This window comes from Tauraco erythrolophus, chromosome 27 (assembly GCF_009769465.1).
Source record: "Tauraco erythrolophus isolate bTauEry1 chromosome 27, bTauEry1.pri, whole genome shotgun sequence".
In the NCBI taxonomy this organism is placed as follows: Eukaryota; Metazoa; Chordata; class Aves; order Musophagiformes; family Musophagidae; genus Tauraco; species Tauraco erythrolophus.
Window position 1 is genome coordinate 2,105,940 of NC_141491.1, and position 26,586 is coordinate 2,132,525.

A 26,586-nucleotide genomic window follows, 5' to 3' on the forward strand; every position below is an offset into this window, starting at 1 on the left:
TTCCCCGTGCCCCCGACCCGCTCCCAAGCCCGAAGCCCATCTCTAACTGGCATCCACACCAGGAACACGCTGTCTGGGTTTCAGCTCTACAGTAGTTTTTAAAAAATATTTATATGTAATATACCCTAAAAAGGTCACCACAGGAATTTCCATGTCTTTGGAAGGAAGGAAAAAAAAAAAAAAAAAGAAATAAAAATCAAAACTGTTTCACAAAAGAAAAAATAAAAAATCCAATTATCGGCAGCGATCGCCTACACGACAAAACCCCCGGCTGACGGGGGATCTTACCGCCTGCTCCGGAAAGGTCAGAAACACAGGTGAGTAGCTAAAAATAACTAGTCTGGTATAAATGTCTGAATTCCATGCGCTCGATATAACAGTCTGTCTCTTTTTGTCTTTTTTTTTCCTTAAAAAATATATATATATAGTTATTGCTTTCTCAAGGGCCGGCGGGCACGGGGATCCCTCAGTGGGGGAGCGCGGCGGGCTCGGTGGGGTTCGCTTTCTTCCGCCTCTTCATCAGCAAAGGGTTCGAGGAATCTTCGATTTTCTTGATCTTGATTTGTTCGTAGTCCACTCGCATGGTGGCCAGCGCGCTCGTCATCTCCTCCTGCGGGCAGGCGGCACGGGCAGCGCCCCGTCAGCACCGCCACGGCACCCGCTCCCCCCGGGACCCCGCCGCCCACCCCGCAAACCCTCCGTGGGAATAAATTGCAGGAAGGGCTGAGGGTCCCACTGACAGTTTTTCCAGCCCCAGCATGGATCCCCCCGGGAGCCACACCTCGCACGGAGCCCCGGGCTGCGGGGAGGAGAGGGCAGCAGCGGACAGTCCGCAGAGGCACCCGGGCACGGAGCGTTGCGGAGAATGGAGAGAGGTTTTACCTTCACGTCCTCCCACAGATCCTTCTCCTCTTTCAGCACGCGGCTGGTGTGCAGCGGGGTCTGGGGCACCTGCATGGATTGCTGCCGGGAGAGGGGAGGAGCGTGAGCCGGGCGCTGCAGGCATCCCGCCCCATCCCTGCTCCATCCTCATCCTCATCCCCATCCCGCTGCCTCACGGGCCCCGTGCTCACCATGATCCAGGGGTGGTTCATGAACTCCGTTATCGTCATGCGCTGGGTCGGGTCTGTCTTCAGCAGGTTGCGGATCAGCTGCTTAACTGGAAGGGTTCGCGTGGGGCTGGTAGCAGGTCCTGGTTTCTCCCCACACTCCAACCCAAGTCAGCAGCCCCAAAAAGCCTGCATGTGTCTCCCATCCCCTCCACACCACAGACCTCACCCCAGTCAAACCCTTCAGCAAAACCCTCTCAAACAAATAGGAGAAGCTGCTGCTACGCAGAGGTGACCCACGACGTGCCCAGGCTTTCCCCCCCCCAGCCTTCACAGCGCTGCTGGACACAGGACTGACCCCTAAAGGAGACCTCAGCCCAGGGACAAGCCACCACAGGGACCGTGTTTACCTTCCTCCGACACTTCGGACCATTCGGGGTTGGGAAACTCGTACTGGCCCATTCGGATTCGCTTCTTCATCCCGGGTGAGATGGCCAGGCCGTGGTTGGAGTAGAAGGGGGGGTACCCACACAGCCTGTGCCAGGAGAGGGAGCAGAAAGTCAGCGTGTCTCCCCAAAAGCCACCCCAGCAGCGCCTGCAGGGCACGAAGCAGTGCCAGGAGCAGGAACAGCTCAGCTGGGAAAGGCTCAGCCCCACCAGCCAGCAGACGAGCTCAAAAGCTGCTGCATCTCCCCCGTGCTGACCCCAGCGGGATGGAGAGGGACCCATCGGACTTACAGAATGTACATGATGACACCGAGGGACCACATGTCGCAGGATTTGTCGTACTTCTCCGGGCCCAGCACCTCTGGGGCTGGTAAAGAGTGAAACAAAGTCCTGAGTCAAAGCGAGATGGATCTGACCAGCTCGTGGAACCACCAAAGAGCTGCCCATGGCCATGCAGGTGGAGCGGGGCAGGGTGCTGCCACCTCGCAGCCCCAAGCACAGCACAAGCAGGGCTGCAGCACGGCCATGCAACGTGTTGGCTGCTCACACCGACACCGCGCTCAGAGCAGCCCATCCTGCGTGCACCAGCCAGCAGCAAACACAGCACCCACCTGCTCCCAAAGCAGCCCCCCTGTCTCAAGCATCCCAGACAGGAGCTGCCGCCCAACACCACACTGTGACTGAGGCTCCAGGCTGGATGCAGAGGTGATGGGCTGCACGTGGCACCATCCAAACCTCCCTGGCTCTGCAAACCTACAAGCCCAGGCCCCACAGCCACTTACCCACATAGTACGGCGTGTAGCACGGAGTGGCCAAGGAGTTGTGCGTGGTGGTTTCTTTAGCAAAGCCAAAGTCCGTGAGTTTTAGCACAGCATTGGGCCTTTTGGAGGTGTACAAGAGGTTTTCCGGCTGTGAAAACACAGGGGAGAGGTGAGCAGAAGAGCCGGAGCAGCCTTGACGTTGCCACGGGCCAAGCGGGGCTCAGCACCGCCGGGCGAGCATGCAGCATGGTACCTTCACGTCCCGGTGCGCGATGTTGATCGAGTGCAGGTACTGGATGGCTTCCCCAATGCTCTTCATTATCTCTGAAGCCTCTGAAACAGAAAAAAAACATCAGAAGCCTTTATAGGCATGTGACAATGCGCACCACTCCCTGGGTTACTCTACAGACCAGGAGCCAAAGAGCATGGCTGAGGCCAAAGGGGTTTCCTCTACCTCAAGTGTCCCTTTCCAAGCAGGAGCCCCCTTAAGCACCCACCCCCAGGTTGGGAGCCTGCAGCAAACAGGACAGAAACTCCCAGGAGGGGAGACAGTGCAAACGCACAAGCCCCAAGCAGGGGCTTGCATGGGGTGGGGGGGCTGCCTCAGCCCCTGGCACTGCTTGGGACCCCCAATCTGCAGGGAAAACACCTGGCTAAGCTGTCCTCTATGGGATGTAGGGGCTCAGGGTTTGGGTTGTGTGGCCACTTTTCCTGGCCACGGGAGCAGAGGGGATGAGATTCAGGAGATCTATGAGAACAACAGTATTTGGTCTCCGATTTTTGGAAGGTGGGGGTGGGTCTTTCTGAAGGGGTCACAAGGTCACAAGCTCCTGCCTGTGCTGGAGTGGGACGGACAAAGCACAGGGGAAGCTGAGAAAGCATCCCCTAACCCTGCTCTCAAGTGCACTTGAAAAGGAGGGCCACTCGCATCCACATTCCTTGTTCCCCAAGAACAAAACCCCACTGAGGATTCACAGGGGCAACTGAGGGAATGAGCTGGACCAAAGACGCTCCTACAAACAGGAAGAAATGGTCCAAAGACAAAACCCCGGGTTCTTGCAGGCTCCGTACCCCGTTCCGTGAAGGCCTGGTCTCCCCTGTCTTGAATCCGGCTGAAGAGCTCCCCACCATCCAAGCTGGAAGAGAAGCAGCGGCGTCAGATGCTGCAGCACCCGTCTCACGCCGGCACAAGCGGTACCGAAACCTCTGACACTCAGCAAGAACCAGAGCCCTTCTCCATTCAGCCCTTGAGTCAGTGCTTCTGGGCACGGGGCGCTGCAGAGCCTCCTCCTTCCAGGAACGAACAGGGCAGAGGCTTCGTACTGGCAGCGGGGACGCCAAGTGTGAGCGGACGTGGTCTCCCCAACAGCCCACAGAAACACACTTACAGTAAAGGCGGCGAACGTGGCATGAAGGTGGCGCGGGCACTCCCGGCACACCCAGCCCCGTTCAGCTCACACGCCAACCACCTCGCTGGCACGCTGACCCCGTGCAGAAGGGCTGAGCAAAGACCGCAGCACAGGCGAGGTGTCAGCGGCACCGACACGGGCTCGCCGATGGGATGGGGGAGGCAGAGGCTGAACCCCACTGCAGCAGGGCAAGCTCTCACGTAAGGTGCTGGAGGAGGACCGTGGAAACCTCGGCGCAGCTCCCTCCCCAGCCAAAGGCCCCCCAGGTACCCTAAGGAAAAACCTGGCTCCCAGAGAGATCAGGGGTGAGATCTGGGGTAATTTTCCATGAGAACAGGGATAACGGCGCTTCCTGCCCCTGCCTTATCTAACTGGAGCAGAAACAGTTTCTGGCATTCCCAGCACAGATAGCATCTCCTGCCAGCGCCCTTGACGTTAGCTGGACATCTGCAATACAGATTGCACACAGCTGCCGGGCCCACGTCAGCGCAGAGTGTGCAAGGAGATGCACGGTGCTCACTCTGAAAGTCAAACACTGCCTGGTGACGGGCGTTACACCCGGAGCATCCCTCGGGCAGCAGGGACCCGCCGCACGGAGCTGCCGCTGCCCCAGGGACTCGCTTCCTACTGCTCAGCTACTGCTCTCTTCCCACATGAGCAGATGCGCCGCACAAACCTTTCCCATCCCCGGTGTCCTGCTTTGTTCTCAGAAGCCTCTTCCCACACAAGAGCCACTCGGGCAACTGCCGTGCCGCCCGCCCCGGCGCTGCTCGCGGTGCTCCTCGCACCCGCTGCCCCCCCGGGCAACCTGCCCGCTTGCCAGAGGAGAGGTTTTGGCAAGGAAGCTGCATCAAATCACAGCTGCGGTTGGGATGTGGTTTCAATACTTTCCCCTTCATTCCTCCTCCTCCCCAGGTTGTATCAAACATCTGCCCCAACCGGAGCCGCTCGACTGCTGCTGCAAGAGGCACGATGGCACTGAGAGGCGGCGGTGCGGTGCGGCCGTGCGCTGCCCAGCAGACCCCGCCGCAGGCTGCTGGGGTGCGGGGAACCCGCCGACTACTCCAACTTTCAATGGCCAAAGCCAGTTTGGTTATGACCGATCTGCAGCAAGAACCACAGGCCTGAAGCCTCCCAAGAGCCGAGCGAGTTTTCAGAATGACTCAGAGCCAGCGCAGCTCCCGCCGTCCCTCCAACGCCAGCGGTGCAGCACCTCTCCCAGGGCTCACATCCCTACAGCTCGCAGGCTGCATCCCCCAGCACAGCATCTCCCTGGGGTCCCCAGTACCCCAGCAGTGGCACAGGAAGGTGCTCACCCCCCCTTTCTGCATCACCCCGCAGGGCTGCAGGTGCTTCTGCGGGGAGAGCCCACCACCGCCGGGGACTCACCACTCCATGACGATGAGCAGACACTTCCTCCCCTGGTAGAGGTTCTCGTAGACGTCCATGATGCGGACGATGTGTGCGCACTGCGATGCCCTCCAGTGCAGCTCCACTTCCCTGCGGGCCTTCGGGCAGTCCTGCAGCATCTGCGAGAGAAGCAAGACCCCGTCAGCCCTGAGCCCCCCAGGAGAGCCGGGCCGTGACACCTCGCTGGCACCAGCGCCCACCCGGAGAAGATGCAGGGGCGAAGGGCGAGCATGGGTGCTCTCTGCGGGTGAAAGCGGGGTGAGCTCGGGCACTGTGCAATGCCTCCATCCCCATCTAGTGGGAAGAGCATGAAGCTGCCCATCCTCAGAAGCTTCTTGCCCTCCTCTCCAAGGCTGGTAAAAGCTCATCCCAGCTGTCTGCCACCTCCCTGCCCTCCAAGATGCCTCCCCAGTGCCCAGCCAGCCTAAGCCACCAACTAGTAAGACTTCCTACAAGCTTCTGCATGCTGGTATTTACACCACTGCACTCCTGGGTGCCACCAAGCTCCAAGCCCCCTCTCCCCTTTGCACCCCTACAGCACCACTGCCCACCCATGGCCTCCCCTACATCAGCCTTCTGCTCCCTGGGACTGGCAGGACCCTCCTGCTCTGTGCCCTTACGCACGGGCTGGGCACAGAAGCACCCTCACGGTGGCTTCAGAAGTCACCAGCACCCAGCTGTGCGTGCCTGGGGAGGGACAAAGCAAACAGCCAGATGTTCCCTAAATAGCTGCTTTTCTCACGAGCAGCAGCAGCTCTTTAATGAGGCCCTGGCCCTTCCCAGGGACAACTCAGTTCCCAGGTGCAGGAAGGATTTGCTCGTCTGCCACAGACTATTAATTACCATGTTTGTCAGGATAAACAACCAGCCTTAATTATTATACTCCTAAATATAGAGTAACAAACGTCTCTGTCTTGAGCGTAGCTCATTTTCCTTCCTGTCCCCGGCAGCTCTCAGGGCCGGGCTCGGCGAGATGCCCCGGAGCAGGTCCGCACCTCGGTGCGGCAACGGGCAGGGGCACGTGGAAATGCATCCCACCCCTCCCCGGTGCATGGGCAGGAAACAGCAGGTTTGCTCATTTTACTGAGACAAAGGCAGAAATGTACTTATTGCCCCTCCGCCCTCTCCCCGCTGAGCTCCCGGGGCCGCTCGGTGGAGGAGAGCACCCAGCTGGCAAGCAGAGATGCATCAGCCCCTGGATGCTTCGCTGGCTGGGCAGGATCCAAAAATCATGCCCAGTCCATGGCCAGGACCTCTCTGCCACAGCGGGGATATCACAGGAACAAGGGTTAACACTGGCTGCAGCCCCAAAAGACGCACGCTGCCCACTTATAAACGAAACACTCGCTGCCCACGCTCTGCCAGCCCTGGCAGAGTAACGGCAATTTGCATTCCTGCCTGCAAAAGCATGTGCCCTTGGCCACAGGGAAGGCCGTAGGGATGCACCCTTCGGCCACCCACCCGCAACTCCGATACCTGGCTGTTTGGTCACACCTCTCCCACCTCCCTGGCTCTCCTGCTTCCCCAGGTGGAGGAAACCTGTGCCGGTGGATGGGGTGTGGGGTGGCTCCTGGCATCCGACCATCCAGGAGCTCAGCAAAGACCAAAGTGGCCAAGACACCCTTTGCACAAGCGTTCGACATCGTTTGCCCCAACAGCCTGGGGCCAAAAGGAAGGCAGGGCAGGAGGCTGGACCGCACCTCCTTGCTCCTCTATCACTTAATTACCCCAAAAAATGGATGCTGGCGAAGCTGAAGCCATAAGCAAGCGCAGCACCAGCCCCTCCAGCAGCCGGGCAGGCAGGGAAAGGGCTGGAGAAAAGCTTGGTTATTTGCAGCTCCGCTCCAAGCAGCCTGGCACGGGGAGCCAGGAAGCTGGAGTGAAAAAAAAAAAACCAATTTGTAATTACACGCTGGGAAAATTGAACAGCAGGAAGCAGACGGTTAACATCATTCTGCACAAGACAAACAGGAGATGGACAGAAATATATATCCAATTTTTAGAGGTCACTCAGAGCGCTTTTAAAGGAGCTTAATTGTGTACGTAATGAACCAGGAGGCAGCAGCCTCCATTACCTGTACCAGCACGGCCCGACATTTGCTTTTGTACCCAGGCACCTGCAGGCGAGCAAACAGCTGCCCCGGCGCTCTCAAAATACCCCAGCTGCAATCCAGCTGTGATCCAGCTGCACCGCCAGCCGACCCACCTCCGCTCCCCTGCCAGCCATGGCACAGAGAGGCCATGGCAAGGCTGCTCACCCGGGTGGGAGAGGAGCAGATTAAGCCTCATTAAGGGAATGATTTGATCTATTTAGGAAATGTTCCCGGTGGCAGGTGACAGCGGTGTGACGAGGATGCGATGAGGCTGCGTGGGGAAGGCCATTACCGCCGCGGGGGGATGCAGGAGGGACATGGCGATGCCCAAACCATGGCAGAAGTGACCCACCGGCCTGGCATCGCCCGCTGCACCCACACAACCACCATCCTGCCCTCGGCACAAAGCACCAGCTCCCCGTGCCCTGCGCAGCTGGGGATGTGCTGAGCATGGAAAGCACCGTTTGGTCCCAGTGCGGGCAGGGCGAGGGCAGCGCAGCCACCAGCTTCTGCTCTCCAGGCAGCAGCCAACAGCTCCCGCAGCCAACGACTTCCCTCCCGCTTCCTCCGCCGCAGTCAGCGGTGAAACGACCGGTGGCTGATGTCCTGGCGTGACAGGTCATGGGAACTCCACATCGAACGTATTCGTGTGTGTGTGGTGACACCGGCCAGGTCCCTAATATAGCTCCAGTATCCAGGGCAGCCTGCGGCTCCAGCAGGATTTATATTTCTTGGCTTGCACTGATGAGGTTGGGATGGGAAAAGCACCTCGTGTTTCCCTGAGGTTCAGCAAGGGAGAGCTGCCCCCATCCCACCCCAGCTGAGGGTACCAGCCTGTCTCCTCCAACCAGCTTCAGACTTCAGAAGCAGGAGATTTTGCAATCCCAGTAACCCGGAGCACAACCAGAGTTAACTCTTCACAGAGGGGAGATGGCAGCAGATGCACAACCCGCTGGAAACCCCCGGCAGCCCACAGCTGCTCTGGGTTCAGCTTTCCATCTCTTATCTCCCATTCCCCTTCCAAGGGAGGGCACCTTGCAGATGAACTCCTCATGATTTGAGACGGGGAGCATTGCAATACTTGCTGGGCTCTCGCTGCAGCAGAGGGCTCCAGCACCACGGTGGCAGCTGCGCCCAGTGGCCCGGGCACCACAGCGGGCAGTAACCGGATCCCCGAGTTACACAAGTGTCCCTGGGACAGGGGGCAAGGGCAGCGCTGCAGCGGGGGCTCAGCAAAACCAGTTTCGTGCACAGAGGAGCTGTGTGCGCTCCCCTTTACAGGGGTTGGGTGCTTCAGCTGTCAGCTTTGCATCCCGTGTCGGACAGCATCTCCACATCGAGTGTCCCTTTGACACCACGTGGGACAGGGGACAGCCGGGAGAGCTGTGCCCACCCTGAGCCCTGCGATGTCCCACCTCTGCTTCCCACTGGGGCACCTGCCTGCAGGGAAGGAGGGAGAGCAGGGAAAGGACCGCTCCATCCTCATCGCAATTAGGGAAAAAAATTCAGCTTTCACCCGCGTTTCAGCTCTCCTCACAGCAGCTCAACACCTCCGAGATTCGGGCAGACGGCGTTCGCTGCCATCCTGTGCCTTGGCTCAGCCCAGCTCCCCCAGCAGCCTCGACATGCTGTGGGAGAAATTAGTGATGTGCAAAGCTAAACACACTCATTAGCTTCACTAACCCCCTCAAAGCAAGGGCTCCAAAACCAGTAGCAGATGGCGCAGCCCAGCCCTGCATGCTTGGCACCCCCCTGGCAGCAAAGGCCCCTCCTGGGCTCCTGCAGCAGCTCTGGGTTTTCACCACCTTTGAAAGACAAACCCTGGAAGCAGCTCCTGGAAACAAAACAGCTCATCAGGGTGCCTGCAGGGGAATAGCCCCCACCCAGCAAACCCAAACCCAGGCATGCCGCCTCCGCGGTGTGGAAATGGGTCTGCAAACCGAGCAGGCTCTGGCCAGCCCTGCTGCTCCCTCCTCGAAAACGAGCTTCAGCCCAAACCAAAGGGCTGGGGGCTCTGTCCCGTTCGCTCCGCAGCGTGTCGAGCTGAATTTCCCCATCATCTCATGCCAAGCGCAGCGAAGGCGAGTGGGCACGAGGAAGGAAGGAAGGAAGACAAGGAAAACAAGGGGGCTGGAGCTGCTTGTGTTCCCACGTGTCCTCAGGCACCACTGATTCAGCCTCACCGCCTCCTCCCGGGACACTGTGCCATGAATCACCACGGATCAGCCCGGGAAGCTCCCTACGCCGTGGGTCCCACCACAGCCCCTCGGTTCCCAGCGGAGCAGCACGTGCTGCACACCCTGCCCGTGCAGCAACCCTGCGTCCAACACCTCCTGCAACAGGACCTGCAGGACTGTGCCCATGCCACCCCGAGGAGCTCCCATCAGGGCCTGTCTGCACCACAGGGGTTAAAATAAATTGTTCTTAAGTTGCAATAAAAATAATAAACCTACAATAAAGAAAGGCAGGTTGTCACCTTCCCAAGTTATCAGCAGGGAAGCAGAGCAGAGGTTTCCCTGCCTGGACTGCACACATGGGCTCCAGGTTCCCTGGACTGGGCTGGCATGGGGCAAGGAGCATTTTTTCCTAATAAAGCAAAAAAGTTTCTCTTCAAAGGATTTGCCTCTTCTAACCTTTCCATGCGAACAGGTTGCCAACTGGCATCTCAGCTGCTTAACACATTTGTAGAGCCGGTGCTGGATGCTTTGCAACACACTGTTCCCACCTCGCAGTGCCAGGAAGGCAAACCCCCCTCGCCCCCGCGCTGCCAGTCCCCAGTGCCCACCCCACGAGGCACAACCTGCATTAAGCTGATCATCTCGAGTGGTTTTTTTTCTGCCTTTAACGCCAGCATGTTTGGGGAGCCCACAGGTAATCAGCCAACAGTCCCGAAGCTGCTCCAGCCTCTGCCGGAGTCGGTTCGCAGGGAGCACGCAGCAGAGGGGCACGGAAGCAGCAAAGCTTCCTTCCGCTTCTACTGCTCCTCAACTATGGAAGAGAAACAAAACCACGAGTCTCAAAGCCCGCGAGAGGAATTACTTTACCAAACGCAGGGAATTTCAATGGTTCAACCACCACGCAGCAACAATGAAAGGTGCAGCTCGGGAAACACTCCCCACATCACCGGGGCTTCTAGAGACCTTTACATTAACCCCATCCCCACCGCTTACATCCACCACGACCAGCAGCGCTCAGAGCTGATGGGACTTTCCTAAGCTGGGGACCATTTCCGCTCTGCACATACACACGGAGCCACAGACAGTCCCTGCCTGAAGAGCTTTAAGCCCCAAGAGACCAAGCAAAAGCTTCATCCTCATTTTCTTTTGCCCGGGGAAAGCCGGAGAGGAGAGGCAATGTGTCCAGAGGAGGAGCCACATATGGGTCCCGCAGCACCAGGGTGACTATTTAGGAGGGTGGCTGCTGCTGCCTGATGGAGATGGCTTCATCCAATCCCCATGGTTTGCAAGGCAGGACAGTACCAGCCACCAGCTACCCACCTTCAGGAGGGATGGTGGCCGGTGCCATCCGCGCCCAGGCGGACGCTGGGGCTCTGACCGCTCCGGCAGGACGCCAGCGCGGCCGGCTCTGTGCATTAGCAGCTTCATCCCCACTGCCGTGAACAAAAGGTCACCCTCCACAGTCACTTGCCTCAGGGAAGATGAAGAGGTTGGAAAAAGTGTCCCAGCAAGAGAGAATTATTCAGATCAGGCAGAGCTACAACGGGGAGCAAGCTGGAGATGCAATTCAGGCTGAGCAAACACGAACTGACACACACGCTCGAGCTGCTCGGCCGCATTCTCCGAGCCTGAATTACGGGAGCGCTGGGAGAAAGACCCCGAGCCGTTGCAGTGAGCGCAGGGAAAGCTTTCCCAGCACAAAGGACAGGCCAGGCACGGAGAGGCCGTGAGGGACGAGCTACAAACCCGCCAGAAGCAGCTGGGGCTCGCAGAGGCAGACGTCGGAGCGGGCGGCCTCGTCCCTGCTCCCGTGGGCGATTTTGCAACGGGGCGGAGGATGGAAATGGGGCAAGGGAAGCGGCGGCTGTTGCACCACACTTTCACAAGCCCGCAACGGTTGCACAACCCCCCATGCCCCACGTGCTGCCAGCTCCCCTGCCCGCTCCGTGCCCGTGGCAGGGGGATGCTCAGGACCCCCTGTCCCACAGCCTCCCCTTCCCCAGGGCATCTGCTGAGCATTTCCTCACCCGCTCTTCCCCGCGACAGATGCAGCAGCTATTCAGCCTTTCAGGCTGCAACAAAAGCCTCTCCAGGCACACAAAGGCAAAGAGCAGAAGAGAGGCCCGGGCTTAAACAAGAGCCACCTGCCAGAGGCCCGTGCCCCCCGCGCAGTCGGGGTGCTGCCCCCCGGCCAGCCCCGTTCCGCACAGCCCATTTCCCTCCAGCAAAAATATTCCTGGCACATTGATTTCAAGGAGATGAAGCTCCGAAGCGGGTGCCCAGAAGCAGCGCCCCGGATGCCAAGGGACGGGCCACCAGCATGGTGGGGACATTGGGGACGAGGACATAGGGAGGAGACACGGAGGCAGCAGGTGGGAGGGGGCTGTGAAACTCATGGGAAAAGTCAAAGCAGGTAAATGGCAACAAGGCGGCAGCACGAAGCACCCACGCTGACTCACAGCACCAGCAGCAGGATGGAACTGGTGTTCAGTGAAGAGAAATAAAGATTTTCAGCCTCACTTATCTGATAAAAAACGAATTTAGGGACCCATTCAGTCCCAGGTTCTTGTTTTGGGATCATCCTCTTCTCCCCGTACATCAGAAGCAGCACAGTGTTGGTGACCCACCCGATGCTCATCACTCCGGGAGGCTCCAAGGTTGGCGTTACGAGCCAAGACCTCAGCCCAGGCATTAGCTGTGGTTTGCAAGACACCCCCCCCACTCCGTGTCCTGCCACGGAGGGGACATCCCAGGGACCAGACCTGCCTGCAGCAAGAGAGCCACCACCCTGGCCAGGATCTCCAGGACCTTCCTGTGAATCCAATGGAGACGAAGCTGAAACACTCCAACCCATCCCATCCCTTCCTACAGGCATCCAAGATGTCACTTCCCACCAGGAGCCACCACGATGCCGGAGCAGCGAACAGAGGCAGCTGCTCCAGGACAGGGGGACGCACAGGGACCCCTCTCTGCAAACCCAACCACTGCAGCCCCCACCAAGGCCACGCTGCAGCCACCGGGGCCTTTTATCCGCACAACACAAAGCGAAAGGAAAACAAGACGCCACGGGAGCGGCGAGGCACGGCCGCGGCCGGCGGATCCGCTCCGCGCGCAGCCCCGTTACTGCCGCCTCCTTGCAAAGCTTCGGGGCCGGGGTCAGCTCCTCCTCCCGGGCCCCATCCATCGCCACATTTCCTCCCGGAGCTGCCGAGCTCGTGAACGGAAAAGCGCACATATGTGCTTTTATGATAGGAAGTGGCTGATATTTGCAGGCGTGATTAATACAGGAGTAAACACTAATGTAAACCATTAACTCAGCGCCGACCTGTGCCCTTTGCGCTTCCCTCCCACAGGCACGGCTTGAAAAAACCCCTTATCACCGCGCCGGCACGGCGCTGCCTCCGCCAGCCCCCCGCACCGCGGCCAGGGGCTTCCCGCTCGCACCCAGACAGACGGACGGGCTCAGCCTCCGCCACGCAGCCCCCGGACAGCACCGGGCGCTCAAAGCATCTTTTTGGGTCGCAGGATCGCAGCAGGGACGACGCTGCCCCACCTCGCCATCACCTCCGGCGCTGAGGCCAGCTTTGGGGGGGATTTCTCACCCCTACATCCCAGAACTGCTTTGATTTTTGAACACACCCACCCATTCCTTACTTTTGAGCCGGAAATGATTTAGGGGAGAGGCTCAGAGCGCCCAGATCCACGTCTGCAAGCGGAGGAGCCATGAAGCCCTGCCAGAAGCCCCACGAACACCCACTGCTTCCCGGCAGCTCCTGGGCTCACGCTCCACCCAAAAATAAAGTTTCTTGGGGCTCAGCCCATGGGCAGGACCCCCACACTGGGACAGACCAGTGGCTGCCACCCCCTCCCAGCACAGCAATCCTGCCTGCTGCCTTTCAATACAGATCTTAGGGCAGCATAAATAAATGTATATTAAAATATGTATGTATTTAAGGAAGAAAACAAAACAAAAACAAGACACAAAACCGCATCGAGGCCAACCACTCCTGCAGCGCCGTTCACCCCGGCGCTGGAAGCGGTACGGCCTCGGGACGCGTTTCATTTACACACCCTGGGAGCTGGGTGACGACAGCACGTTTTGCATTATTCTGTCCCTTCCTCAGCTGTTTGTTTAATAGATTTTCACCCTCATCACGGGCTTTGTCAACACCAGGGCACAGCAAACACCTTCCTGAGATAAAGCTGGGGACGCGCAGCCCAGCCGCAGTGCCGCTGCCTTGGCCGGGCAATTCCCGCAGGGCGGTCGAGAGGGGGGACCCCCCGGCACCCCAGACACCAAACCTTGGAGGCAGATGAGCCGTGCCAGTCCAAGAGGTTGGCATCATGCTCCCGCACGGTGAACCCACATCAGGGGCACTGTGTCCCAAGCAGTTTGGAGGCTGTGGCTCTTCCCTGTGCCGGATAAACAGCTCCCACCCTGGGTGGCCATCGCTTTCGCGAGCAGCGGGGTGTGCTTTGTGCAGGGGAAGGCCAGGGCAGGAGCGGCACGGGCATTTCGTAACGTGCCTTTGTCTGCGCAGGCGCTCGGTGAGGCCAGGGGGGCCCCAACCGCCCCCCTCCCCGCGCTGCTCCCACCGCCTCTCGCTGGGCACAACGGATACAAAACCTCCAGCGCCGGCAGCGCGATGCAGTCGGATGCACGAGCCCACCCGCAGAGCAGACGATGCTCCAGCACACGCAGGGCAGGGAGAGGGGCTGCTGCAGGTGACCCACAACGAGGCGTGTAACCAGGAGGGATGCTAAGGAAGGGGAGGATTGCACCCCACTGGGCCATTAAGAGTTTCCAGCTGTACACACCACCCACCACCCTCTCTCTTCTCCACCATCTCCCCCAAACCACCAGGCAGAGCTCCTCATCAAGAGCCGGGGCCGCTTGTGGGTCTTGCTCCCCGCAGCCACCCTGCCCTGGCAAGGCTGTCCTTGCACCCCAGGCTGCTCTCCTCCTCCTCCTCCTCCCACAGCAGTTGCACATCCCCAGCACCCGGCAGGACCTGCAGAAGAGCTGGTGGGACCACTCATTTGCAATAAACCCACACGGGTTTACAGCCAAGCAACACTCCAGATTTGAGACCCAACACTACCCAGGGTCATGCCCTCCCTGCTTTACTACTACAGCAGGAGTTATACTAGGGGAAATCTGGAATGCAATGGAAAGCCGAGAGCCTCCTGCCATCCCACAAGCCTGGGGAGCTCAGCCCTTCAGCCTCGGCCGCTCTTCCTCCACCCTCTTCCCTCCACACCAGCCATCCTGAGACTCCTTCAGCTAGCAGGAAAACACAGTTGTGTTTCTATTTTTAAAAAAGCCCTTCTTTGCATCCTGCTGGCACCTCATTAAAGCTCTCAGGACACGGTGGCTATTATTAGCTCCCTCCAGGCTTTCGGCAGCCCCGAGAGGCTCCGCGGCACCTGTTGGCAGCAGCCGTGCAGCCGCAGAGCCCGGGAGGTTTGGTGGAGCCCGGATGGAGCCCAGACCACCAGTGTCCTGGTCAGCACCGTAACCTCAAAATACCTCAGCCAACACATGTGCAAACCTCATCACGAAGCGCCCGGGCGCACACACCTCCGAAAACACCATCAGAGCAGAAACCTTCTCGCCCTGGGCACTACCAAAAGGGAAACCCAGGTCTCCAGAGGCTGCTCCCAGGAAAAAGTCCTGCCCGACAGAAAATAGCACGGAGCAAGGGGCCAACAGCAGAGGTTTTATGCTCCTGCATCTTTTTGATATACAGCAAAAACACACGCTGGGACTCACTGATCTTCTCATGGCTGCTCAGTACCCAACTGCTGGGCAGCGGTTACCAGCAGGGTCCTGGCTTTCTTCCCAAATACACCAGGCAGCAAGCACTTTGGACACGTTTTGCCTGTCAGATTAGAACGGAAAGGAGATAAAAGGACAAAAGTAGGGACATTTAAACAAACTAACAAAAAAACCCTACTCCTCCAGCGACTGCTGCTCCCCTGGCAGGCTGGGCTGTTCATCTTGGGCATTCCCATACCCAGCCTTTAAAAAAAAACCTCACCCGACAAACAGACTTACAGACACCGGCTCATCCTGGGGCAGCATTGACTGGGCCCCGCCGGGCAGCAGAGGCAGCCCCGGGCACAGGGTGGGCAGGGCGAAGCTGCTCTCTCCGGGCTGGCCGGGGGCTCCCGAGTCCTGCTTTGTATGAATTTAAGCTTTTTAAATTCCACTCATTGGCGAAAAGGGCTGAGGGGGCCAACGAGCTGGTAAGCAGCAGCTTGGGCATTGCCACCAACCCTGTGTCCCACAAAGCCTGGAGCAACACCTCAAGCCAGCAGAGCCACCGTTCCCTATGCAAGAGAGAGAAATTAAGTCTTCAACGGCTCATGTGGACATCACCCCCACTGCGTTACCCTCCTCTCTCCCACAGTGAAGTTTAAGGCCCTTTCCCAGGCTGCTGGGAGGGTTTGGGTTCAAGGTGGACACAAGCTCCAGATGTTCATCACTGGTTAGAAGTTAAGCCACTAAAACTCTTGAGGCATCATCACCATGTCCCATCCAAACCATCCCTCCAGTGATGTTCACCTGGTTGTTTCAGTGCAGTCTTTGGGGAAAAGGAAACGTGTTAGGGATGTTTTGCTAAAAGCCAGAGGTGCGTGAACAGCCGAGTAGAGACTGTCCTTGCTGCCAAGGCCTGGCAAAACTGAGCTGCCCAGCTACACCAAGAGCAGCCAGAAAACTCTCCTTGCTCTTGTCACCCAGACCCTGCAGGGCTAGAGCCCTCCCTGCCCTGCAGTTCCTCCAGAAGCCCAGAAATAGGAATATCAGCCAAAAGCACTGCACACTGAGGCACACAGAGAACATCATCACCTTCATGAACTGCTCCCAGCTGCAGCGGAGGGCACGAGCCCTAGATCTGCTCCAGAGCTCCCAGGGAATAGCTCCAGCTCCCAGCCCTCCCACCCCGCAGCTGCCCAGGAGGTGCTGGAGCTGTTGCTCAGCATCATGCAAAGACGTCATTTTAATCCGTTCATAAACTCCTCAGCATCTTACTCACCCAGGCTCCACCAGCCCAGTGTTTGCATCTCTGACAACAGGCACCAGAAGCTGGGCTGGTCACCTCCTTCAGCAGCAAAGACCTGGGGAATTAGCAGCACCAGGACATTTCCAAGTCCCCCAGTACTTGGAGCGCTTCTCTGCTGACTCCCACCACCCATGGAGCATCTCGCGTCCTGGCAGGGACCTGCTCTCTATCAGTGGCTCTTCCTCACAACAAAGATACGGGAAGACTCTTCGCCAAAGTAGAACAAGCAGAGCAGGAGGGGAGACAGGGATGGAGATGTCAGTGATCCCACTCCGACGCAAACATGTGGACCCTCATGCTGGGAATGGGGTCGGTTCCTTGCAGGGAAATGCACTGAGGACAAAAAGAAAGGCCTTGGCAAGCCTCTTCCGAGCCCCTGGTCCAGCAAGGGGGAAGGTGCCCTTGCCAGGAACCCAGGCAGGTGCCCAGCCGAGGGTTCCAACACCCCCAGACTCCCCGAAAAAGCCGTGTCCCCGTGCCAGCACTGCTCTGCCCACAGCACGGGAGGTACCCACCGAAAACGCCGGATGCGCAGCTCCAACGACTTCCAGGAGACGACGTGGGTTTAAGCTTCCCAGCAAGCCCGCCCTTCCCAGCGCCGCGGCTGGGCCACTGACGCAAGTGCCACCCGGGTGCTCTCAGCGACCTGCCCAGTGCGATGGGCAGCGAGGTTGCGAAACGGCTGAAGAGGAAGAAGGAGTCACACCACAGCCCGGAGGGGACTGGGCTGGCAGGAGGAGGCTCCTGCAGGCACCAATGACTCCCGCAGCCCGGCCGTATCCGACAGCAGCGGCTGCAGGAGCTGCGGGGCCACGGGAGCCAACGGCGGGGCTGCCTTTTTGCCGAAACAAGTGGAAATACAACACGTTGGAACTGTTCTGAAGCAGTCTGAAACATTGTGCTGGTAGATGCAATAGGTTGTCATTACTATGGAAAACAAAAACACATCCCTGTGACCAGACCAGCTCCCTGCTTTTTGTTTTGTTTTTTTTTAAAGTAGGCTGAGGATAACACGCATACTTTCTGGTTTGTTTGGATCTGACCGCATCTGCTTGCCCCGCCAAGCACAGCTGAGATGCCCAGGATGCCATCTCCATTCCCCAGCAGCTCCGCTTGCGCCCAGCTCCCACCCGCACCTACTGGCACAAGGAGTGACGAGCTGCAGCTACTGGAATTCCAGGCCGATGGGACGCGCTGCCAAATTTCCACAGCAGCCCCAGCCTGCGTTCCAGCCGCATTTCCCTGAAAACACACAACTGGCAGGAGGTCCAAGGAGATTTTTGAGAGGCTGCCCCAGCTCAGTGCTCTGTGCCGGAGGATGGCAGACGGGGAGAGCGGCTGCTCCGCTTCCGAACACTCAGCAGAGGATGTTCCCACCCGTATCTGCTCCATGGAAACGCAGGAGATGCTGTAACCTGTGGGACAGGGACAGTTGTAGAGCCCTGACCTGCTGTTATACAGATTTAGCCTGTTCCAGTGCAAGACGTGTGTGGCAACAACAACCCTGAGCCCAATTTACCCCCCTCTTCTCGGGCCAGCAGAGCCCGGAGAGGTTGAACTCAAGACGAGCACCCAGGGGGCAGCTGCAGCCAGGGGCACACAAAGCAAGGCGGCAAAGTTTATTATGATGGCTAAGGAAACAAGCCCATCCCTCCTCTGATCCCAAATTTATAGCCCAAACAGGGTAAGGGTATCCAGCAAGAGCAGAGCTGCGAAGCCCCAGCCTGGCTGGGCGCCCCAAGAACATTCAGATCTGGGCTTGTGTTTTGAACTTTATCTCTAGTTTAGGCTACAGCTCGCTGGACAACCAGGCACATAATCACACGCAGCCCTGACGCCAAGAGCTTAAATAATCTCATTACATATGACGGCAAACGCCGTGCCAGCCGCGGGGCGCTGAAGCCAACGTGCTCACCTGCCCTCTCCGCTGGGAGAGCATACTTTGTCACAGCAAAGCAGCGTGTCGACGTAACACCCTAATTCACAGGAAGATGCTGTCATCCTCCCCAGCAGCATCGCACCAAAGATGGAGCCAGAGCAGAGCTCCACGTGCTCCCAGCAGTGCTCAGAGAGGACCCGCACCAGTACTCTGCCCTGTATCCCCCTCCCAACAGGGGGTATCATCCCAGCATCCTCCAAATGACATTCTTATGGCTCACAGCATCTCCAGCAAAACCAGTGTTTCAGGTCCTCTTGGGTCAGGGGGATCTACCAGCACTCACGGCCGTTAGTCCCTTCCCGAGGCCATGAAGGAAAGAGCGAGTTAATGCAGCCATTAAACCTGCCAGCCGCTATAATCCCTCCCTCAAATTGGTAAGATCTTAAAAGGCTGAAATCTTTGAAATGACTCAGCCACAGGGTATAAAGAAACAGCGGTTTAAAAGGCTGTTAAAGCTCTCTGCATTCAGGCTCGCCCTCGTGTGCCCTGCTCCAACCCCCACCCGCTGCTCCCCATCCTTCTCCGCAGGGGAACCGGCCGTGGAGACGAGACCCCCTCCAAAACACACCTCCGGGCACCGGTCACGCACACAGTCCTCGTGCCAGCCAGAGCTGAAAAGAAAATGTATTTTAGCATCCTGCAGCCAAGAAAGATGAGGGGCATCCACAGAGGGGACAGGGACTGCCCTCAGTGGGATACGGGTCTCAGGGGCTTTTAAAATCCAACACCAATGTCACCACCAGAGACAACCATGATGCTCAACAGCTCTGGGCCACGCTGAAACACTGACTCGACACGATCACCCGGGTTCGAAACAGGTTTCTTGGGGAACGGTCAGGTAAAGCCGTGTCCCCGTGCCAACCCCTGGAGCTGGTGGAGGGATCACCCTGATCCTCAGGGGTCCACCTGCCCTCCCTCCAACCCCAGCCAGGTCATGAAGACCCTCTCCCAGCTCCTGCCTCACCTCCGCTGCCTGCACCCTGCCCACGAAGGGGAGAGGAGCCCAACAGCACGGGGCGGCCGGGGGGCGGCCGGCAGAAGGGGGGCCCCAGGAGCCGGCCCGTGGCACGCTGCGGCAGCCGCCCTCGCCCGCTGCAGACAGCCCCGGCGCGGCGGAGGGGAGGCAGGGCGTTATTCTTGGAAACCAGGAGGTGAGGTCATGCTGCCTGAATGCTGCAACTTGAGGCCAGGCTCGCGGGGCCGGTCGTGCTTGGAGAGGAGCCTGACTTCTGCAGCGGGCGGCCGAGCAAGGGCCGTCGGCGGGTCGGGAAGCTGGTTACGTTGGGAACTAGTGGGGGAAAGAGTTTCTTCAGGAAAAAGGTCTTTTTCCTCCCAGTTTCTCAGCAGACAGTGTAAACTCCAGCGAAGAGATGAGTTTTAATATAGCATCAGCTACAGCCTCTGCTGCAAAGCCCTCAGACCACCCCGGTGCAGAGCACGTGAGCCCACCATGAAAGCTCCGGAGATGCCAAACCCGGAGCCACGCTGCACCCCTTGCCACAGGGGCCACAAAACGGCCGCTTCCAACCCAGCTGCTCCTCCAGATGCCTCCCAGATACCCACACGTCCCTGCAAACCCTGCATCACCCATCAGTGGTTCATCGTCCCACTGGATCCCAGAGCACGTCCTGGGGGCTTCTGGGAAGACAGAAGTCACCAACTCGGCTCTTTCAGGCTTCCTCAGCAGGAACTTTCTGGGAGTTTTCATCACCTGTGCCTACCCATTGTCCAGCAAACATGCTGGGAGACCCGGCTCTCAGTCCGCAGAGCTTCACGTTATTATTTATACTCTGCTTTAAATGCTTTAGAGCAGGCAGCACGTGTCTGCCAAAGCTCAGTGCCCACTCTCCTGGAGGCAGAGCTGGCATCTCCGCAGCCCGGCAGACGAGCACTGTCCCATACATCGGGCTTTCCCGACACGTGCGCCGGCAGATGGCAGGAACCGCGCCGAAGGCCAGCGGGAGCTCAGCAGGAATGATAAATTAAACCTTTTACCTGGCTGTATTGGGCTATTAAGTATTTTTGTCCCACGGGACGGCTGCCCATGAAGGATTCATCCCAGAGCAGCTCAGCTCCTAAGCCCGGTCCTGCTTCTGGTGGGCTGCAAGACCTTCAGTAAATCACTGCATCTCAGTTCCCCACCTCTGAAAACGTGGGAAACACTGATCTTCTTTGGCGAGACCTATGACTGATGGCATGAGATTATTATTAAGAGGAAGAACCCCACCGCTTCCTGAGCGTGTGCCAAAGCAAAAAACAAGCCCCCGCTCCCAGGCCGTTATCAGTCCATCTCTGTCGTAGGTTTGACTGCTCAGAACATGTAATGTATTTAGAAGAGATTAAAGCAAATCCCAAACTGTTTAAACGAACTCAGAGCCCAAGTCGGCACACTCCTTTGGTCAATGAGATAATAAACCACTGCCTTGGAAAAGTCCCAGTGATGTCACTACACTTTCCATAGCTTTTCAACCATGGCTTGCATGGAAGGCTGCAGCCAAGACATTTCTGGTTATATAAAATATAAGGTAGAGTTTAAAAAAAAACAAAATCCTCTCACTAAGAGAGGAGCAGAGGCACAGCAGACACACAGTGAGATGTCTCCCAGGAGTGTGAGCTCAGGATCTTCAACTACTCCTTCATTTAGAGGTTATTTTTCCAGCTGGATTTTCTGGGGGACAAAGCATTTGACCTCAAATTAAGTTGCTGGAAGCCACGAGAAATGAGGTGCTTTGCTCCTCTAAACATCTCTGTAAAGAGCCCTAAGCAATGACAGCAGAGAGAGCATGAGGCCACCAGCTCCACGAACACACTCACCCACAGACCTGCTCCCTTATCACCTACGAGACGTCTCCCCTGGTTCCATGACAGGCATCTTACAACAACAACAAACCACAAGAGTACTGGGCTCCTTCCTCCTCCTCCAGAGGAACCATCACTCACAGATTATCTGATGAGGCTGAGAGCGAGACGGAGAATGTTTTTGCAAACGTGCCCCGAAGCACCAGGGATGCTCCAGAAACAGGGCTGCCAGAGAGGGGGCAAGGCTGCAAGCAGCCTCCACCGCCCTGCCAAGCTCTTCCAAGCTCACCAATCCAGGTGAGGATTTCCTGCTCTGAAGCTGGCATCAGGAGTGATGTTTGTTAACTTGTTTTAAAGGAGATCTGCTCCATGAAGAGCCCCATCGAGCGACGCGTACAACAGAGGAAAACTCACCACCCGCTATTACTGGTCCCCGCTCTCTGGCCTGGTTTACCTGTGATTTCCTCACCGAATTAAGAGTGCCAGACATCGACCCAGTATCTTGCCTAAAGATTAGTCTTAAAAGCAGAATTTGGGGTAGGCGGGACAGACCTCGCTCCCAGCCCCACCGTCGGAGCCTGCGTCACTAATGCCAACGGCCTGACCACAACGAGCAACGCCAAGTCAGGTCAGCGGTGACCTACATACAGCAGGCTTTACAGAAATTACAAGCCTAATTTTGCCTAATAACAAATCACACCGAGGTACAAGGAAGAAAAGGGTAAGAAACCACCTAGACCTTGCATTTCAGCTCCATTCCTCACCTCTCCACGGACTTTATGTTCCCACCCTGCAGTAAATCACCACGCATTAAACAGGGTCAAGTCATGGGTGACTGGGACCGTCGGTTGCCTGCTTCCCACCAGATAATTCAGGGATGCCACGCTTCAGGTATTGCTTGATACCAAAAACTAAATTAAAATTAGGGGTAGAAAACTAGCAAAATAAACCACTATGCTCTATAAGAAAAGTAAAGGAGTATCTCCTGTTTTCACCTAGGTACTACACTGCAAATAAAACTACCATCCATCAACTCGCACACATTTTATTTAATGACGCGTCTCTGCCATGGACTATTGCATTGGAAGGAGAAGAAAATTGGCTGTAACATTTTCACTGCTGCTGGAACAGTGTCTCCAAGTTCACGCTGTCCTGAAGCACTGAAAAATTCACTTAAGCAAAGCGAGTCCCAGCAAAACCCTCACCTAAATGCAACTCTCTGTTTGGGAGAAAGAGGTTTAACAACGTAATAGTTGCTCACGGCCCAAGAGGAAGCACAACACAACCAGAAGACACCGCTAATATCAGGGAGAGACGCAATTGTTTTCCTCAGTGGAGGACTGCATTATTATAGAATATTTTGGAACAGTAAATGTCAAGAGCGATGTTCCAAATGGAAAGGTTTGCTGCACAACCAAAGCAGGCAGCACAGAGAGATCTCAGCTGTGGCTCCTGGCGACGGGCCATCAGGATTCTTTTAAGCATCATCTGAAACATGACAACTCGATGCAATCACTTCTGCGGATCCTGCTTTAGGTCATCTTTCCACACCAATGCAGCCCATGAGTAATTCAGATCCAAATACCTCTCCGTGGGTCTCTAACAGAGACGTTATCCCGGCTGCATACCAGAGGAAGGGATGAAGTCAGCACGCGTCACATCTAGGGCAGTCACCCACACTGAGTCCAGCCCAAATGAAATAACCAAACACCCCAAGCCTCTAGCTCCCACTCCTCAGGGCAAGTCGGGTACACACTGGCTTGTCCAAGAGCCCAAACTCACAACATGGCAGTTTCAAAGGGGCTGGAAGGAACCACTTACAGGAGCAGCTGTGCCACTCTTTGAAACGCCGGAGATGCATCCAAGTGCTCAGCGGAACTCCTCTGCCCGGCAGGGACGTGTGAAGGGGCCAGGGCAGGGGACAGGGAAGATGACCAACGCTTTTCCACAACAGAGATTCGGCATCGAATACACCTCACCCTCCAAGAGCCGCGGAGATGTTCTGCACCACCCTCCTACGTCACAGCACAAAGCCCTGTGCTCCAGGATGCTCTCCAACACAGCCAAGGAACCAGCACAACTCCGGGCAGTAAACCCTGACGCCACCTGCTGCACCGCGCTCTGGTACGGGCAGGGTAACGGCACCGACCCCAGGCCCCAACCGTCCTACACGTGCCGGGGCAGAGGAACCGCCGGCGTTCGGTCCCCTCTGCCATCCTTCCCCTTTCAGGGCTGCCAAAGGGAAGTGCTGGGATCTGCGCTTTAACTACTCGAGTCAACTGCAGAAGCGAGGAGGAGCCCATCTGTCAAAACAGAAGAGGATTTCACTAATTCCCAACCAAACGAGATGACAATACACGTCGTCTTGGAGTACAACACGTACAACGCGGTGCTGCTCATGAGAAACGCCTGCGTTTCCCAAAGGAAGAGTCAAACTTTGGTTGTTCAGCTGAACCCCCCCTTCCTTAACCACAGGCGTTGAGCCCCGTCCCTCGCCGACCCCACCACCCCTGCGGTGTGACGCGTGCCTCCGAAGCCAATTGTTCATTCATTCATTCAGGTTAGGAATCCCAGATACCAACAGATGGGCAGCTCTAAAAACAAAAGAGGTGGAGGTTACGGATTTAAGTGTGGGGTTTGTTTTTTTTTTTTTCAGCCTTCACAGTTCTCAGGGTAACGCCAAGGGTTTGAACAGCTCATGTGTGGGCACAAATTACACCGATGCTAGAGAACACGGCGCTCCCGCCGCGCAGATTGCCTGTACCCGCGTCACCCAGCGCCGCGCTTGGCGTGTCGTGAATCCATTCAAACTTCCCGAAGTCCCTCCGGCAGGGAGACACGCTCCCTCCTTTGCTCCAAAAGCTCATTTGAAAACAAGGAAACCATCGCATTGCCTAGCGTGTGGCACCTCCGCTGCCACTATTTATCTACACATCTTTCCAACAAAAGCCAAGTTACGGACAAGGAGTACACACACCACCACGGAGATACTGCCCGTCCGAAGCGGGGGGCACCAGCCGCTCGGTATCACACGCTGTTTTGTACAGCTGGAGCCGGGAGAGCCCTGCCATGGGAACAGGGACGCCGGGCAGCTGCCTGCATTTACGGCGTGCTACGAGGGGTTCCGTGCAGGGAACCCCGCGGGGTGATGCCAGCCGGGCCGACGGCTCCTCTCTGCTCCGGACCCCCCAGGTGGGGTACCGAGGGGTCATTTCGCTTCGTTTCACGTTAGGAAGCCGGAAAGCCACGTCTCAGTGCTCTTAATGGGGGAAAAAATAAATTAAAGCATGGCGGGCCGGACGGGCAGCAGCCGGCTCCATTGTCCCGACCGGCTCCACCGCACGCCCCGCGCCCGGTTACCGCTGTCGCTGCCCGTTTTCCCGTGCCTGGCCCCCACCCTAGACCACCCCCCCGCCCGCAGCAGACATCTTCCATCACTGTCAGGCTGCGCCGCCGCTGCCCGCTCCTCCTGTCCCTTCCGCAGCCCGGCCGCGGGGCGGGGGCAGCCCGGAGCCGCCCGCCCGTCCGGTCCCCGTCGTCCCGTCCCCCCTCCCCGGCAGCCCCGGCGGGGGGGGAGCTCCCTTCGCACCTTGAGAGCGAACTTCTCCCCGCTCTTCTTGCTGAAGATCTCCAAAACTTTCCCGTTGATACCCAGCCCCAGCACTTGCGTGGTGACCTTGTAGTCGTCCGTGATGGCATTCTTCCGGATCTGCAGGCCGCCCTTCACCGGGAACGGCGGCGGCCCGTGGGGGGGAGCGACGGGCGGCGGGGGCGGCGGCGGCTGGGGCGGCGGCGGGCTGGGGAAGCCGGCGGGCGGCGGCGGCGCTCCGGAGAGCATGGCGGGCGGCGGGCGGGCCGGGCCGGGCGGGCTCCGGGACTCGCAGCTGGCGGAGCCCCGCGGGAGCGGGATAGGGCGGCGCGGCGGGGCGTGGGGGGGGGGGTGAAGCAGCGCCGCCGCCGCCGCCCCCCGCCGGTGCGCCCCGGCCCCGAGAAGAGCGATCGCTCCGGTGCGGCGGCGGCTCCTCCTCCTCCTCCTCCCGGCGCGGCCCGGCTCTGATGTCAGCGCCTCGCCGCGGCCGGCCCCGGCCGCCGGGGGAGGGACGGGGCGGGGCGGGCACCGGGCCTGCGCCCGCTGGGGCGGCGGGGGGGGCGCGGGGAGGCGGCGCGGTGCGGCCCGGTTGCTTTCCGGGGGGTGGTTGGGGCGTTCTTGCTCTTCCGAGGGGGCTGGCCGGGGCAGCGGGGGGGTCTTAGTGCTTGGAAGGGGCTGCGGGACGTGGCGGGGGGGGGGGCGCAGAGACGAGCCCGAGGACCGTGCGGGTCTCAACCGCCTGGCCCCGCACCGGCCTTTTCCCCGGTCTCGTGGAACCCGCGGTGGGATGTCAACAGGTCGTGGCGTTCCCGCTCCCCGCCAGTGACATCCAGCTGACACATCTGGCGTCTTCCCGGTGTCCCGAAACCATCCCTGCCGTGACAAGAGCCAGCTCCAGCGAGTCGGCAGCTGCCGGTGCCCGAACACCTCGTTCACCCATCACTCCACCTATAACCGATCCCCGGGAAGACGGGAGATGTAAACATCACCACCACAAGCTCACAGGGCATCAGGGGACAGGCAGGGGCTGAGAAACCAGTTCAAAAAGAATAAAGGCCATCCTGACCGTAACAAATTAACCCCTATTTCCATGTCCAGTCCAGAATGCAACGAAGACACTGACAAAGCTAAGGAGAAGGGATCGTGCCAAGGTGCAACGTGCTGCTGAGCTGCCCGACATCCAGCAAAACACGATGAACGTTTCTTTGGCGGGAGCACAGTGGGAAATTAAGACTTTTCATTTATGGACATAAAAAGCACAGCCTGCTTGCCACCAATAATCCTTGTTTCCTATGTAAAGAACGCAGGCTGTTTGACATTCATCCCTCTCTGATCGAGCTGTCCCACAAAAAGCAGTGAGCCCTGGGGAAGAGAGATGAAGAAACATGCCCAAAGCCATACCAGGAGCAAATGGCAGAGCCTGGACCAACCTCCTGAGGCCCAGCCACTGCTTTTTGGTAGGCTGGGATCTGTCCAGCCACGTGCACAAGCCCACCCTGGGTGGCACAGCCAAGAGGCTGACGTGCCACTGGGGCAGCGCAGGGCAGGACATGCTCCCAGGCCTCCCAGAGCCAGCAGCCACATCCATGGGGCTGCGATGCGACAGGCAGCCCCGATCCCAAGCCACACACGGGCTCTGGTCTCACCGTAAGCCATGAAGAGCTCTGGAAGCTCCTCTGAAACGCACCGATAGAGGGTCCTGGTTAGAAACCACTGTCCCCATCTGCACTGGTGTCAGCAGTTTTACTGGTGTCACAAGGACAGAACAAGCCATGGAAGTGGTACTTCCCTCTTCTATTTGCAACTAAAGGAAAGCAACGGCAAAATGAAACGACTGCAGCATTCA

General features: G+C 58.1%; 1 protein-coding gene across 1 annotated transcript; it reads right to left on the reverse strand.

Moving 5' to 3' along the window:
* Window positions 1–74: 74 nt before the first annotated feature.
* MAPKAPK2 (MAPK activated protein kinase 2) lies at window positions 75–24,989 on the reverse strand. Its single transcript, XM_086627211.1, has 10 exons — window positions 24,741–24,989; window positions 5,056–5,195; window positions 3,329–3,393; window positions 2,511–2,590; window positions 2,279–2,405; window positions 1,788–1,863; window positions 1,460–1,584; window positions 1,074–1,159; window positions 883–963; window positions 75–610 (listed from the first exon to the last, which is right to left on the reverse strand). The coding sequence occupies exons 1-10, from the start codon at window positions 24,987–24,989 to the stop codon at window positions 467–469; spliced, it is 1,173 nt and encodes a 390-aa protein (XP_086483337.1). The 3' UTR covers window positions 75–466.
* Window positions 24,990–26,586: the final 1,597 nt, after the last annotated feature.